The sequence below is a fragment of the Cimex lectularius genome, unplaced genomic scaffold (genome assembly GCF_000648675.2).
Source record: "Cimex lectularius strain Harlan isolate CLEC.00 unplaced genomic scaffold, Clec_2.1 scaffold180, whole genome shotgun sequence".
NCBI classification, from domain to species: Eukaryota; Metazoa; Arthropoda; class Insecta; order Hemiptera; family Cimicidae; genus Cimex; species Cimex lectularius.
Genome location: NW_019394226.1, coordinates 920,378 through 934,546, shown reverse-complemented (window position 1 = coordinate 934,546; position 14,169 = coordinate 920,378). Strand labels below are relative to the sequence as shown.

At 36.4% G+C, this 14,169-nt stretch overlaps 1 protein-coding gene across 2 annotated transcripts; it reads left to right on the top strand.

The window, feature by feature from the left end:
- The first annotated feature begins 602 nt into the window (after positions 1 to 602).
- LOC106668206 (facilitated trehalose transporter Tret1-like) lies at positions 603 to 2,418 on the top strand. 2 transcript variants are annotated; one of them, XM_014396737.1, is made up of 2 exons: positions 603 to 720; positions 774 to 2,418. In XM_014396737.1, exons 1-2 carry the CDS (start codon positions 669 to 671, stop codon positions 2,375 to 2,377), a joined length of 1,656 nt encoding a protein of 551 aa, XP_014252223.1. In that variant the 5' UTR covers positions 603 to 668; the 3' UTR covers positions 2,378 to 2,418. The 2 variants fall into 2 exon arrangements, with proteins under 2 accessions (XP_014252223.1, XP_014252224.1); XM_014396738.1 differs by having other exon boundaries at positions 618 to 691.
- Positions 2,419 to 14,169: the final 11,751 nt, after the last annotated feature.

Here is a 14,169-nt window from a genome sequence, read left to right as displayed (position 1 = left end):
TGAATATTTTTCTCCTACCAGGATAGAATAATAAATGAAAAAGAGACCTTTAAACAATTCCCGGATTGTAATGGAGCAACAACGGCTTTTAATTTACCTAATGGTTCGTTGAGTAGTGAAACATCCTACTTTTTCTATTGCGTTTTTCCTAGGCTACCAGTTTTATTAAATAAATAATTAAATTTCTCCAACTGGCCCGTATTTGGTTTGTCAAATTTGATCAATTAGGTAATTGGTCAGGCGATCGGCTATTTCTATAGCCAATCCGTCGTTCTGTTTTCTCTAATTGTTTATTTTTTGTAATAAGTAATCAATATTTTTAATCGATAGAATATTTTTAAAAATGAACCTCAAGGAATTGAATAAAGGACAATTTTAGGCAGAATTTCACTGTGAGTAGTTTGAGAATTTTTTCATCCTAAACAGAAACAAGAGGGACAATGAGATAAGTAAGATTATGGGAAATAAAAAAGTAATAATCGTGGAGGATTTAAACAGTAACTTACTTTCTGTAATATTTTTTTTTATTATTCTTTATTTTAAGTAGCCCAGTTCTTCCTGAATTTAGTCTCAGATGTGACTAATATCAGCTGAAACATTTTTTACGAAAATAGATCAATTTTTTGAAATATAATGACGGTTTAATTATCTTTGATTTTCTTATTAAAATGCAGAGGATTTTGCCCGGGAAGTACGGATCTAAAATTAATGTTGCTATTGGTAAGAGACAAAGAGTATTTTTATTATTTTGTTTTTATTATTTTTAATTTCAGTTGCTTTAAATTCGTTCGTCGCTGGATTGTGTGCGGCATGGCCTTCGGCCATTTTCCCCATCATAATCAACAAGAGCCACCTGGTCCATCTGAATTTGGACGAGATCTCGCTGAGCGTGATATTCCTTTACGTGGGCCAGTTGGTTTCGCTTCTTCCTTTCTCGACCGTCGAGAGCGCAATAGGAAAAGCCAAGACGCTCGAATTCGGCATCATCTTTGCCATCCTCGGCTGGGTGGTGATCATACTGTTCGTGAATAACCTCGGGATCTACTTCGCCATGTTGTTGTTCGGTTGTTGGCTGACTATATGTTTTCTCTCGAACGGGCCTTACCTGGCGGAAGTGTCGCCGCCGAGGTTGAGAGGGAGGACTCTGGCACTCATGTCCATCTTCTACATGCTAGGGGCCATCACTGAAATCACGATGTCGATTTTCTTGTCCTACAAAGGCCTGGCGTTGGCTAACTTCGCTCTGACGATCTTTCAGTTCTCACTTCTGTTTTCGCTGCCTGAGACGCCTTATTACTATCTGAGGAAGTACAACATAAGGACGGCTTTCCAAAGATTTGAGTGGTTCAGAGGCAGTGGTCCATCGAATAAAAAAGAATTTGACGACGCCGTGACGTTCACGGAGAAACAGATGAATGCTTCGTCCAAGTTGACCGACGTCTGCCGAGACTTCTCGACCAGAAAGGCCTTATTCTTTTCGCTCACAATGGCATGTTTCCAAAAGACATCCGCGAACACGCCGCTACAGACGTACTGCGGCATTCTGCTCCCAAACAGCTTCATCAAGTCCGCAATGTTTCCTCTCCTCTTCTTCTCTGTTTCGGCAGTCTTCAACATCCTGTCCGCGCTGTTCATCGACAGGTTCGGGAGAAGGAAACTTCTGCTCATATCGGCGTCAGGGTCTTGTACACTCTCGATTTGCTCAGCTGTCTGGTTTTTTGTACAGGAAAGGACGCACACGGTCTTGAATGAACATTACAACTTCATCCCCTACATGACTCTAATCTTGGAAACGGCGTTTTACTCGTTAGGAGTACAGTACATACCCGGTGTGATCAACGGCGAGTTATTCGCTGTCCATATAAAGTCAAAAGCACTCAGCATAATATCGCTCGTGCAGATCACTGTCAATATAATCAATTCGAAGATATTCATCGTCCTCGTACAGAACAAGCTGACGTTTTTAAGTTTCACCGTCTACTCGATCGTGTCCGCCGTGTCCTTCTTCTACCATGTGTCAATCTTCGACACTAAAGGGAAAACGTTAGAGGAAATTTACAATCATTTTGAAAGGAAGGGCCGAAGAAGGTCGACGTTGGTGGCGAACCTCCTGCCCCAGAAGGACGGCGGGTCCATCCTACCCAGCGAAGAACGATTCGAGGACGAAAAACAGGAGACGTCGACCCCGAAGGACGGCGGTGTGTATCGACTCTCATGGACCTTCGGCAACGTTTCTTCTGACATCCACGTGCCTTACCGAAAAAGATCGTCGAGTGTGCCGAACTCTCCTTCGGTTCAAACAGAAAAAAGCAGATCGCCGAGTCCTGTCCGATTGAAGCCATTAACAACCCAGAAGAACGAACCTAACACCAAGTAAAAGCACACTTTATGAAAAAAATAATAAAATCACATTAGCCACTAAATCATATGATTAATTTTTCAATTCTTATGGAAAAGATAAGTATACGTTTTCAACAAATTCAAATTTTCTATTTTAAATTCACTAATTTCGTGGTCCGCTTGACCAATTAATATATAACAGTTAATGAAGGTTTTTAGTTGAGATAAAAAAGTCAACGGCACGAGCGGGATTTGAACCCACGATCTTCGGCTTGATACGCCGCTGCTCTACCACTTCGAATCCCGCTCGTGCCATTGCCTTTTTTTATCTCATCTAAAAACCTTCATTAACTGTAATATATTATTGGGTTGTCCGGAAAATAATGCAGGATTTTAAGTTTTCATTAAAAAAAATCTATATAAAATATTCTGTTTACGTTTACAGGATTACTCATTTGTATNAAGTTACCAACACGTTGGGAGAAATGTATTGAGAGTATGGGAAATTATTTTGATTAAAGAACATTGCTTTAAAGTAACTAGTTTCTTTTTTTTTGTTTAATACTAAAATCCTGCATTATTTTCCGGACAACCCAATAATTGGTCAAGCGGACCACGAAATTAGTGAATTTAATGATTGAAAATGAAGTATACTTCACTAAAGCGCTCCGTGGCCATTTCATTTGTCGTCGAGAATCCAACCCGATTACACGACATTTGAAAAATGGCAAAAAGGAGGGAAAATTCAAAAGGTGCGGTTGAGATGGGAAGTTGGTGTCCGAGTGGATCGAGGTCACGATAGCTCATGTGGGAGAGCAGAGGCGTATCAAGCCCAAGATCGTGGGTTCGAATCCCGCTCGTGCCATTGACGTTTTTATCTAAACTAAAAACCTTCATTAACTGTTTCTATTTTAATTTCTTAGATTAGAGAAACTAACAAAATTGGAACAGTGCGTTTAAATTTATTAATCTAATTTTTGTTGTCTGTGGGATAAATTGTTAGAAAACACCAAAAATTAATTACAACGTTTACCAACTTGGTACTTAAAAATCGGGCTAACCATCGGATTTTTCAGTCGAACATTTTATTATAACAAAAGTGATTTAAAATGGAAAGGATAATTATTATTTGAACACCTAGAATCGTCATCCAACTTGGGGTTATATCGTTAATATCTCGTACGCTGTATTTCGTGAGACATTTTTACTTTCAATATACTCCCTGAAAAAAGTACTTTTTTATTAACTACAATAAATTAAAAACCAGCAATCCTGCATGTCGTCCGTGTTTAAAAAAAGTAAAGTTTGTTGTCTAGGCGTACTTATAACCAGACGTAGGACCATCTTACAATGGGATTTTCCTGTTTATGGCATATTTTTTTAAATATAAAGTGAAAAATTATAGACATAAGATACTAAAGCCTAGAATACAAGAAAAAAATCTTTTTGAAACACACCCTGCTTATATCCTTGACATTATGCCGCCAGGATGTTGTTTTTCCTTATAAGAACGATTTCAAAGAAACTATTTGCACATCGTTGTTTTAAACATCTCAAATGGCTAGGCATGAAAAGAGACAAAGTCTTGACTCGACCGGCTTTTATCCCTTACGTCTGGCTTTCTTTCAATGGAATGTTAAAAAAGGGACATAACATTTTAAAGTACAACTACAAAAGTGTAAAATTTGCGAGATTCGTATATACGGAAGACAAAGAAAAACCATAATCGAGTCATGATTTTTCGTCTAAACAGATCTTTTAATGAAAAAGACCCCTTTCTTTAAAAATCAAATAGCTTGATGTATGACGTGGATGGTGTGTATTGTTCTCCGAGTCGGTGCAGCTCACTGGGTCCGTTTACACTCACGGGTTTTGATGTTACTAAAAAAAGATTCAAAAAACTATCTAGTGTTGAAGTGGCGACTATAATCCTGCACATGGTATGCGTTTCATTTAACCTGCTAAGTCTTTCTTTCTTCGCCCAACTGGCTCCATCAGATCTATGCTTTCTCGGCCATTTGGCTCTGCTTAGCGGTCTTTTCCACTCCCTCGGAACTTTGTCATGCTTAAGCGTGTCCAGATGGACCTCTTGGCGATATCCGGTCGGGACGTGGAAGTGTAATTATGCATGCAAGTTCATGGTTGTTACGCACACAAGTTAAAACATGCCTAAAAAATTGGAACTTTATCGTCCGTCCTTGGGTGCCATCGTTTATGTTTCATGATTTCGTAGATTAACTTTATTGTGCCTATAAAATTTTTTCCCGTGGCCAACTTGTTTTTCAATGTAAGCGTACTCCTTTGTCAGTTTCTCTTTTCCAATTACGTCTTAGCGTATCAAAATTTGTGCCTTCAATGCCGTCTCCTGAAGTACTCCACATGTACACGATGGGCCTTCCTTTAGACGAAAGGAATTCAGTTTTGCTGTGAAGTCCCCATGGCCAGTCATTACTTGAGTTATAAAATGGTCGACTGATAGGTGTTTCATTTTCAACGTCTTATGCAGGGGAATATTTGGTATATATGGCGTCCACATTCGTTGCATTGATACTCGGTCGTGTATAATTTCTAATGTCCCATACTGCGTTTATTGCGGTATAGGCATTTCTCCTCCAAATGCCTCCGATTTGTCTTGCCGTCTTTGTAGGCTTGCGTGACCAGCAGTAATTCTTTCTTTTGCGCTTTTGTTAGCTCAGCCCAACCTGTTATTGTTATGAGCCTTGACCGTGCAGGTGTCGCGTATGGTATAATTGATTCACATACTGATTGGTACATATTAAAGGAAGCTTTTATAGGTTATTTCCCGTGTTGGTCTACTTCTTGTTCTTGTTTTGAACTACTTGACTACAATTCTTGCACTCGCTTCTTTAGTGTGGGTTTCAAATTTTGCTCCTTGCCCAAAAGTAACACCTAACAACTTAAAATTTTGGGGACAAGGTATTGTATGTCCATTCATTTTGACGACTGGAGAACTTCTCATAATTTCTTAGATCATATATTGTCATATATCATATATCATTTATACGTGCGGTTCATATAAGAGTTTTGCCTCGACCTGCTTATATCCTGTATTTTATTTCATCCTACTACGGCTTTTTCGATTCACTATTACTTTTCTGAAAGCACAACTTTTTGTACTTCAAATACTCTCTGAATTATGAAGTCTTTTCGGAGGATCTACGGAAGAGGTCAAACACAGAGAAAACTTCCTTTCGGTTTTTAACAATTTTGTTCACTAGGGGAGAAAAAACGAGTGTATCCCGTAGCCTTTGTTCCTCTCGTCGAAGAGGTTTTTTTTTTTTTATCTGTGATCTTATTGTGTAGTGATTTAAATTTTAAGANAGTACGTCCAAGAAAATATATGGGTTCAAAAAGTCGCTGTTTTGACAGACTCAAAGGGTGTGGTCTCCAAAGTAGAAAGAATAAAAGCAAACTCGAAATGCGATCACATAACGGCCAGTATTTTAGTGATAACTAATAACTTACTCGCCTGGGGCATAAATGTTACCCTATGCTTGATCAAAGGTCACTCTGGAATAAGGGAAAACGAGAAAGTTGATCGCTTTGCAATGGAAGCGGTCATTGACGGTGAGTGGTGCGACTACGCAATGACCAAAAGTGACTGCCAGCGTATACTGAATCATAGGTGGATTTCGGATTGGCAAGAGTTCCATAATTCTGCTGATGGAGGCTCACTATATAGAAGTAGATTTCTTTGGTGCCGAAAGAACCGTGGTTTCAAGGTGTCAGGGCACCTCGACAATATTTCACCGTAATCTCTAGAATACGAAGCAACCATGGTCTGTGGGGAGGAGTCCCCCAATTGTGTAACACGCGGCTACCCAGAATATTTAATCCATGTAGTAATGGAATGTCCAAGGTTTGATAACGCAAGAGGTAAACTGCTAAAAGAGTATTGATGCCCTAACCGGTCCGGACAGACCTTACTCTCTTGCGACTCTAGTGGCCTCGAGGAACAAGGAAGTGTATGCGCTGCTATTTTGGTTTCTGAAGGTATCTAATCTGAAAATATAACTTTAGATCTACAGGATCAACTTTTGTTATAACTTACCAATAAATGGAGGTGTCGTTGCCGGGGGGGGGGACGTCGGGTCTCGGCGCCTTATTTACCCAGTACTCTCTCCATCAATAAAAACTGCATGTCTAATGCTTTAAAACAAAGTAAAAAAAAATGTGAAGCCTTTTCGGAGGATCTACGGAAGAGGTCAAACTTCCTTTCGGTTTTCGCTGAGCTTTCGAAACGCACTGTGATCGCATGTACCTGAAAAACAAAGAAACGAAGATTTTACTAGTTTTTTAGACTTATATGAGGTAACCTTTCTCGACCACGTTTTTAATTCTTATTGTAATTTTTAATTATTAATTTATTCAATTTAAATAATGTTTAGATGCTGAGCCCCAAAAAACATAATGTACTTCTGTGCCCAAAACACCATGTCGTTTAATTCCCCATTAAGGTTTAAGTAAGATATTCAATTTTTGTGCAATTTTTTTTTCATGTTTTAATTGTTTTTTTGTATGATAATAAAACAGGCCCTGAAGATGACAGTATAAAACTGTCGAAAGCTAGGCGAAAACCGAAAGGAAGTTTTCTCTGTGTTTGACCTCTTCCGTAGATCCTCCGAAAAGACTTCATGTTTCCAGCAGGTCGATAATCTAGTTCATAGTTACTCTCTGAATTATTGACCATGGTTTAAACCATGACCATGTCGCAGATTAAAGTTTTTGCCAGGATTTGATATTAATAATTAAATATGACAATTAATCAACGTATAGTACTTTTTGGTTTTAATGTGTTAAATTGCATAAATATAAATAGGCAAAAATTAAGGGGAGGTGTACTTTAAATTGCTAAAAGTAGTTAAAAAAGCTTTGGAAGTTTAAGAAGCACATAAAGATGAGTCGTCGAGATAAATTGCCATAAATGGCTGATTAAGTGTACGTCTTTACTGCACCCTTTTCCCTTTTCGAAAGCTGTTCTGGAACTGTTTCACATTTTACAACTGGGACAATCTTTCAAAGAACGCCTCGGGATTCAACTACGAAGCCGATAAGATTGGGAATAACGGCGGTCTATACGAGGAGCATAAAACCACGTCGTTCCCGGAAAAGGGATTTGAATCCATTAGGATCGTAATGCCTCGGCCCGATGTTTGCGAATGGAAGAAAATCCTCCATGGGGGCAATTCGGTTTCATTGGAGGCCGAAAACCCACTTAAAAGCGATTTGGTTCACCGTCTTATTTAAACTCCTCTGTTGATCAAACTACATTTTTTTAAACCCTTTTATACTGGTCTTTGCTCTTTTGTCCTTCTCGAACTGCCACATTACAACAGATGGCGATAAACGGTGACTATTACTCTTAAATGGTATTATTTAGACATACCAATCAATTTATGCTTATTTCAATAAACACAAAAATATACCCCTATTAAAGTGAAAAAATCGCTTTTATGTTCAATCAGTTTTAATATTTTGTTACTTAAATTTCTCTTGAAGAAATGTTAGAAACAATAACAAACAGAGAGATAAGCAGGTCCATGGTTTACGGAAATATAATTATGTACTTTTTTTAAAAGCCACAGATAATGGCAATTTAATATTTGGATTCCGAAGTGCCGTCGTTGAACGTAAGAAACGGCGGTCGGATGTCGTAGAATAAGGTCATAAGGAGGTCGAGGCAAGCTTATCAAAAGAGTTACTCACTTTACTGAGTGACAAACAGTTTTGAAAAAAATACGAATTAAGCATTACTCTAACTCTTATTTATTTACAGATTTACCCTTTACAAAAAATCAGAATATTTAGAAGATTTCTGATGAGTTTAAAAAACATATGTTGAATTCTTTTTATTATATGTTTGATAAAAATATTTATTTCTATTATGTACGCACTTTTATTTATTTAAAAATTTATATTTTTGTTTTATTCACTCGTTCATAAGAAAAAGAGAAAAAATTACAGGGTTGTTAATGTGAACTATCTGTAGTTATGTGAAGTAAATGACAAACTGTTCATCCCTCTTCGTTTATTTCTTCATTTTTTAAATTAAAATGTATTATTGGCAATAATAGAAAAAAAGTGTGTGGTGTTTAGTGACCGTCAGTCATTGATTATTCGGAGATCCTGAGATGCGGTCTGGTGTGACATAGGTTTTAGAGAAACATTTTCGTGCCACGTTTCGACCTTTATTGAGATCTTCTTCAGTGCCTGGGATTTATAAACATTGTTTACATTTTACAAATACATGTAGGATGTGAAAAAATGAATTTATACAGTACAATGCTAAAAATTTTTAGATAAATAAATAAATAAGACAAATGAATTTATAAAATGCTAGACAATTTTAGATAAACAAATTATACACTGCTAGAAAATTTTAGATTAAAAAATGAATTTATACATTGCTAGACAATTTTAGATTCAATCAATGTATTTGTACTCACGCAAAGTGTTTTTTAATCTAAAATTTTCTAGCATTGTATAAATTCATTTTTTTCTAGCATTATATCATGTTTTTTTTTAAGTTTTCTAGGATTGTATGAATTCATTTTTCTTATTTATTTATTTGCTTATCTAAAATTATAATATATAGATTCATTTTTTTACACCCAACATGTATTTATATAATTTAATCATTGTTTATAAATTCCATGCCCTGAAGATGATCTCAATAAAGATCGAAACGTTGGCACGATAAAGAAAATGTTTTTCTAAAACCTAAGTCACACCAGACCGCATCAGAATAATAATAGAAAAAGGTTGAACATTTTGTCTTACTTACGTATAATAACCCTATAATTCTGACGAATCAAATTTTACAATTGGCCCTGGCAATGACGCCTAAATTCGAAAAACCCGTCAAAATTTATACACGGGCTTGTGGGTAAGATAAATTTGGTGAGCGCGAACTGTGAACTATGGATCAAAACAGTAACATGAATTAGGTATTTTGATTCATTTAACTGTGTTTTGATTCGATCATTCCAAAAGTGGTTTTTCCATCCCTAATTCTGATAATTATATATTTTTTCCAATTCTAGAAATTTTGCTTATTTTAAACGATTACAACGATGTGCAAGTTTATGGTCTTGAACTCACATACAGTTGGTCATTTTTTTGAAACCTCCTTAACAAACTTACAATCAGATGGCGTTATATCAGGGATCTAGTAAACAGGGTGAGTTTGGTCAATTGTATGATTCACAAACGATGTCCAGGGTTTTTGCCTTTAAACCTCTGTTATGAAGAAAAACAACTATCTGCTGTCGTGACAGCAGGGCTATAAGCAGGGTGAGTTTGATGACGATTTTTCTGCGCGTTTTAAGAATTTCTATCCTGCCAATATTAAACCGTTTAAATTAAAGAAATGTGTCATTGACTGAAAAATCTCATTGAACGATGACTCTATCTTAGGGTATGAGCAGGCCTCTGACTGATTCTTTTTACACCTAGGACTTTTAACATGATCAAAACGCAAACGATGTACAAAATTGTTGTCTCGTGCTCCAATACAGCTAATAATTTTTTTTTATAAACTTAGCAACGACAACCTGGTGACGTATTATCAGGCTGTAAGCAGGGTGAGTTTGACGCTTTTTCTAAGCATTAATATCTTACCAGTTTTACGTATTTAAATCTGTATCTTATGTAGTTTTATATTTAAAAAACGTTCTACTGACTAAACATTAAAAGAATAAGTAAATCAATTAAAAGATGGACGAAAAAAACAGTCAGTTGGCGCGATATCAAGGCTATAAGCAGGTTAGGGATGGTTAGGGATTTAGCCGAAGATCGTGGGTTCGAATCCCGCTCGTGCCATTAACTTTTTTCATATCAACTAAAAACCTTAATTAATTGTAATGTATTAATTGGTCAAGCGGACCACGAAATTAGTGAATCGAATGCATTAAAATGAAGTGCACTTCACTAAAGCTCTCCGTGACCATTTCATTTGTCGTCGATAATCCAATCCGATTACACGACATTTGAAAAATGGCAAAAAGGAGGGAACTCATAAGGTGGGGTTGAGATGGGGAGTTGATGTCCGAGTGGATCGAGATCACGCTCAAGTGGTAGAGCAGCGGCGTATCTAGCCGAAGATCGTGGGTTCGAATCCCGCTCGTGCCATTAACTTTTTTCATATCAACAAAAAACCTTAATTAATCGTAATGTTATAAGCAGGGTGAGTTTAATGTCAATTTTTCCCTTTTCTTCCAAGCATTAGTACATTGCCAGTTTTTCACAGTTGTAACATGTGAGTAAGCAGAGTCAAGAACCTGACATTTTCTATATTTATGAATTTTCCTTACTACTCGACACATTACATTGCTGACATGTTAACATTGTTTTTCTTTAAAAGCTCTGTTATGAAGAACAATTGGCGATATTAGGTTATAAGAGGGGTGAGTTTAATGACCTTTTTTAAATCATTATTACACTAAAAATTTTAAGTCCTTGGTGTTTCGTATTTACAAAAAAAAAGTACCATAGACTAGGAAATCTCATTGTACAATGGCCCGATATCAGGGTTATAACCAGGTCGAGTTATTTTGCATTTTCTGATCATTTTGGTCCCTTTGTATTTCTGGCTATTTGGATTAACATAAAGTAGCCTATGAGAATAGAAATTTTAGTAATAGAAAGTACCATGATTGATAATGATTGGTGAGTTATATTATTATTAGACTGAGTTGTTCATCTAGGTTAAACATTTTGTTGACCTTTTTTCGAATTATTCAATTTTAATTTGGAAAATATTCAATTAAATTTTTTTAACGAAATTAGTAATCACTGTTTTATACTGTGCTTAGTTACAAACAGATTGATTGGCTGAAAAAAAACCCGGCCGATCAAAAGTCATCTGATTAATCTGTGGAATTGTATACCTAACAGAACGATTACTCAGTCCGACCGAACGACTCGCAATTATGCTGGTCGGCCGGTTAGTTAAATTAGATGGGCGGATTGATTAATAAGCTTTGTTTCCGCTTGTTTTCGCTTTTTATCCTTCCTCTGCCCGTCCGTTGATTGACCCACTACTTCGTGGAACCTGTTGATGGCGTTTTGGCCAGATTTGGACTTTTTGCGTTTTTCCAATCTCGAATCATTTCGCGTATATTTTGTAACAATAGTAATAAATTCAAGGTAAAAGTTGTATAAATAAAGTACTTGTTATGATTGTAACAATCGTAATTTGTGCTGTAGCTTCAAATGAAGACATAAAACTGTATCAGCAATCTAGTTCGATTCACAAGCGTAAAGGGGATGGAAGAAAAAAAAAGATTAACGAGATGCTACTAATTAAGACAGCCTTCTTTCATTAATTGACGTCAGGAATGATATATTAACAGATGCATCGGGGAATCTCGTATCAACGGATATAATCGTCTTGCAGAACGAGCGATTCATCAATGGCAAAGAAACTGGTCGTAATTATTGCATACTGCAAGATGCAATTAAGATTAAATTCAGGGAAAACGTTGAAGAAGTGACTTGCATATTATCCATAAGGGGGGGGGGTAAAAAAAACCCTGAAGGGATATCCGAGGAATTCAGGCGATAAAATGTTAAATACTTTTTTTGTGGATTTTATGGCCTTGCGATGAGGTTGTGCAGTCGCGAGAAAATGGGAAAATTTCGAGTGGAATCCAAGAAATTAAAATTCTCCAGACTGGACAGATATAATTTCTTTTTAATAACGGGTGAATTCCGGTTTTAATTCGAACTCGGGATGTTTTTTTATATTTGGTTCTAAAACTGTTCATTTTTCTCTCAAAAACATGAAAACGGAATGTGCAAAAAAGAAAGTTCTTTCCTAAAAGAATTAAAACATCAGATCTTGTTAGAACAAAAGTAATTATTTTAGATTACAAAAATAATTGAAATTTAAAATATATCACTGCTTACAATTTTTTAATTTAAAAAGTAAGGTACCTTTAATACTCTTATGTCTCCTTAATGAGTACTCATTCGATTAAGCTGGGAGGTATCGTATGGTGATTAGGATACTAGGAAGCAGGGTTTGCACTCCCCAAGTACTGCAGCCTTCTGGCTTATTGTACCTTCCTAGCTCCTTAGTTCAATGCAATAAACTCTATGCTTCTCTTGAAGTATCTGGTCATTGACTGTTGCTGCTGCAATTTCATTCCCTAAGTTTTTTCGTATGTTACGTTGAATCTCCATTGAGGTGTTGCTTCGCATTCGAAAATGATATAGGTGGCTGTTTCCTCATTACATAATGTCCAGATGGGATCTTCGTTGTACATGTCCGTGTTGTGTAGATGTTTTCTCAGATGCCAGTGACCGCTTAGTAGTACTATCACTCTCCAGCTGCAAGAGTGATTTTGCCAGTCTTAGTGAGGGTTGTTTCATCATAAGTTTATTATGTCTAGCACTGCTAGAGTTTATTCACTTCTCCTTTTGTTCTGGTTGGATCCATTCCGCGATGGAGGATTCTATATTTGTTTTTGTTATCCCAAGTATAGGTTCGGGGCCTATGTATGGTCTTGCGGATCCTCCTCTGGCCAGTCTGTCTGCTTTCACGTTAGCCGAAATTTTTCTGTGCCCTGGTACCCAAGATATCACCATGTTGTTGTGTTCCCAAAGGTTTTGGAGATTTTGGATGCATTCACTGACTAATTTTGATGTAATTCTTTTACATGCTTATGCTTTAAAGGTTGCTTGGCTATCAGATCTTATGAGGATTTTTTTCCAATGAAACCTCTTTGATTTTCCAAGAGAAGATTTTCCAGGGCACAAGCATTGATGGCATGCATCTGCTTGAAAGACTTCCCTAATGAGTTTGATTGCTCATGTTTTGGGCTTGTACAGTAAATGCCCAATCAGATTCCTTCGTTTGTTTTGGAGCCAGCTGTATACTATATCATTCTGTCTGATGTTCTCCTGTGTTCTTCCTCTCCTTTATCGTCCGTTGGAAGATTGTTTCCGGGATAATATAGTCAGTACCCATTTGAAAGAATGTGTGTCTGATTTTATTAATTATAGCTGTATGCCCGAATTGTTTAGTTCCTATTCAATTCAGTCGTTTTTGGAGACTAAATGAGCTTTTCCTAGCCTCTCTTTGTACGAATATTTCCAGTGGAGGTAGGTTTAGCAAAGTTTCTTGTGCACTTGTAGGAATTGTTCTCATTGCCCCTGTGATACACAGGGTTGCTATATGCTGCCTAATGTTTGATTAGCCGCTTTTTGTTGAGATTTGATCCACTAGATTAATGATCGATAGGCTATTTTGGGTCTTATTGGGCTGGGGGGCTTATCCATGAAATATTCTACATTAAATGTCAAATTTATTTTGCGTATAAAAAATAACAAAAGAATAATTCTATTTAAAAGATAGTTCTTACAGTTTACAATAAATTAAAAATTAAAAATTAACTATACGATGCAAATCAAAAAATTAATAATTAAAAAACCTATCATTCCTGCAAAAACATGCCACACATTGGATAAATGTAACTTAGGGGAACCTACCTCTTTAGTGTTTCCGGATGAGAAACCAGTTTGGCGTCTAAGCGTTTCTTAACCTAATTTAATTATATTTTATAGACAATTAACTATAAAAAGACATTGTTTTGTAAAATAATATGTAAACCTCTTAAACTTAAGACTAATGAGGGGAGGCGGATACCCTCGAAATGGATCATTGAAAAAAGAAAAGTCAGAAGCACGCATGTAGCACAAACAAAGTAAATAAAAAACAGATAGAAAAAATAAATAAACAAAATCAGGAAAAATAAGGATTATTTTTAAAAACCTTTTCAAAAGTTATATTTTATATTCGGTTCT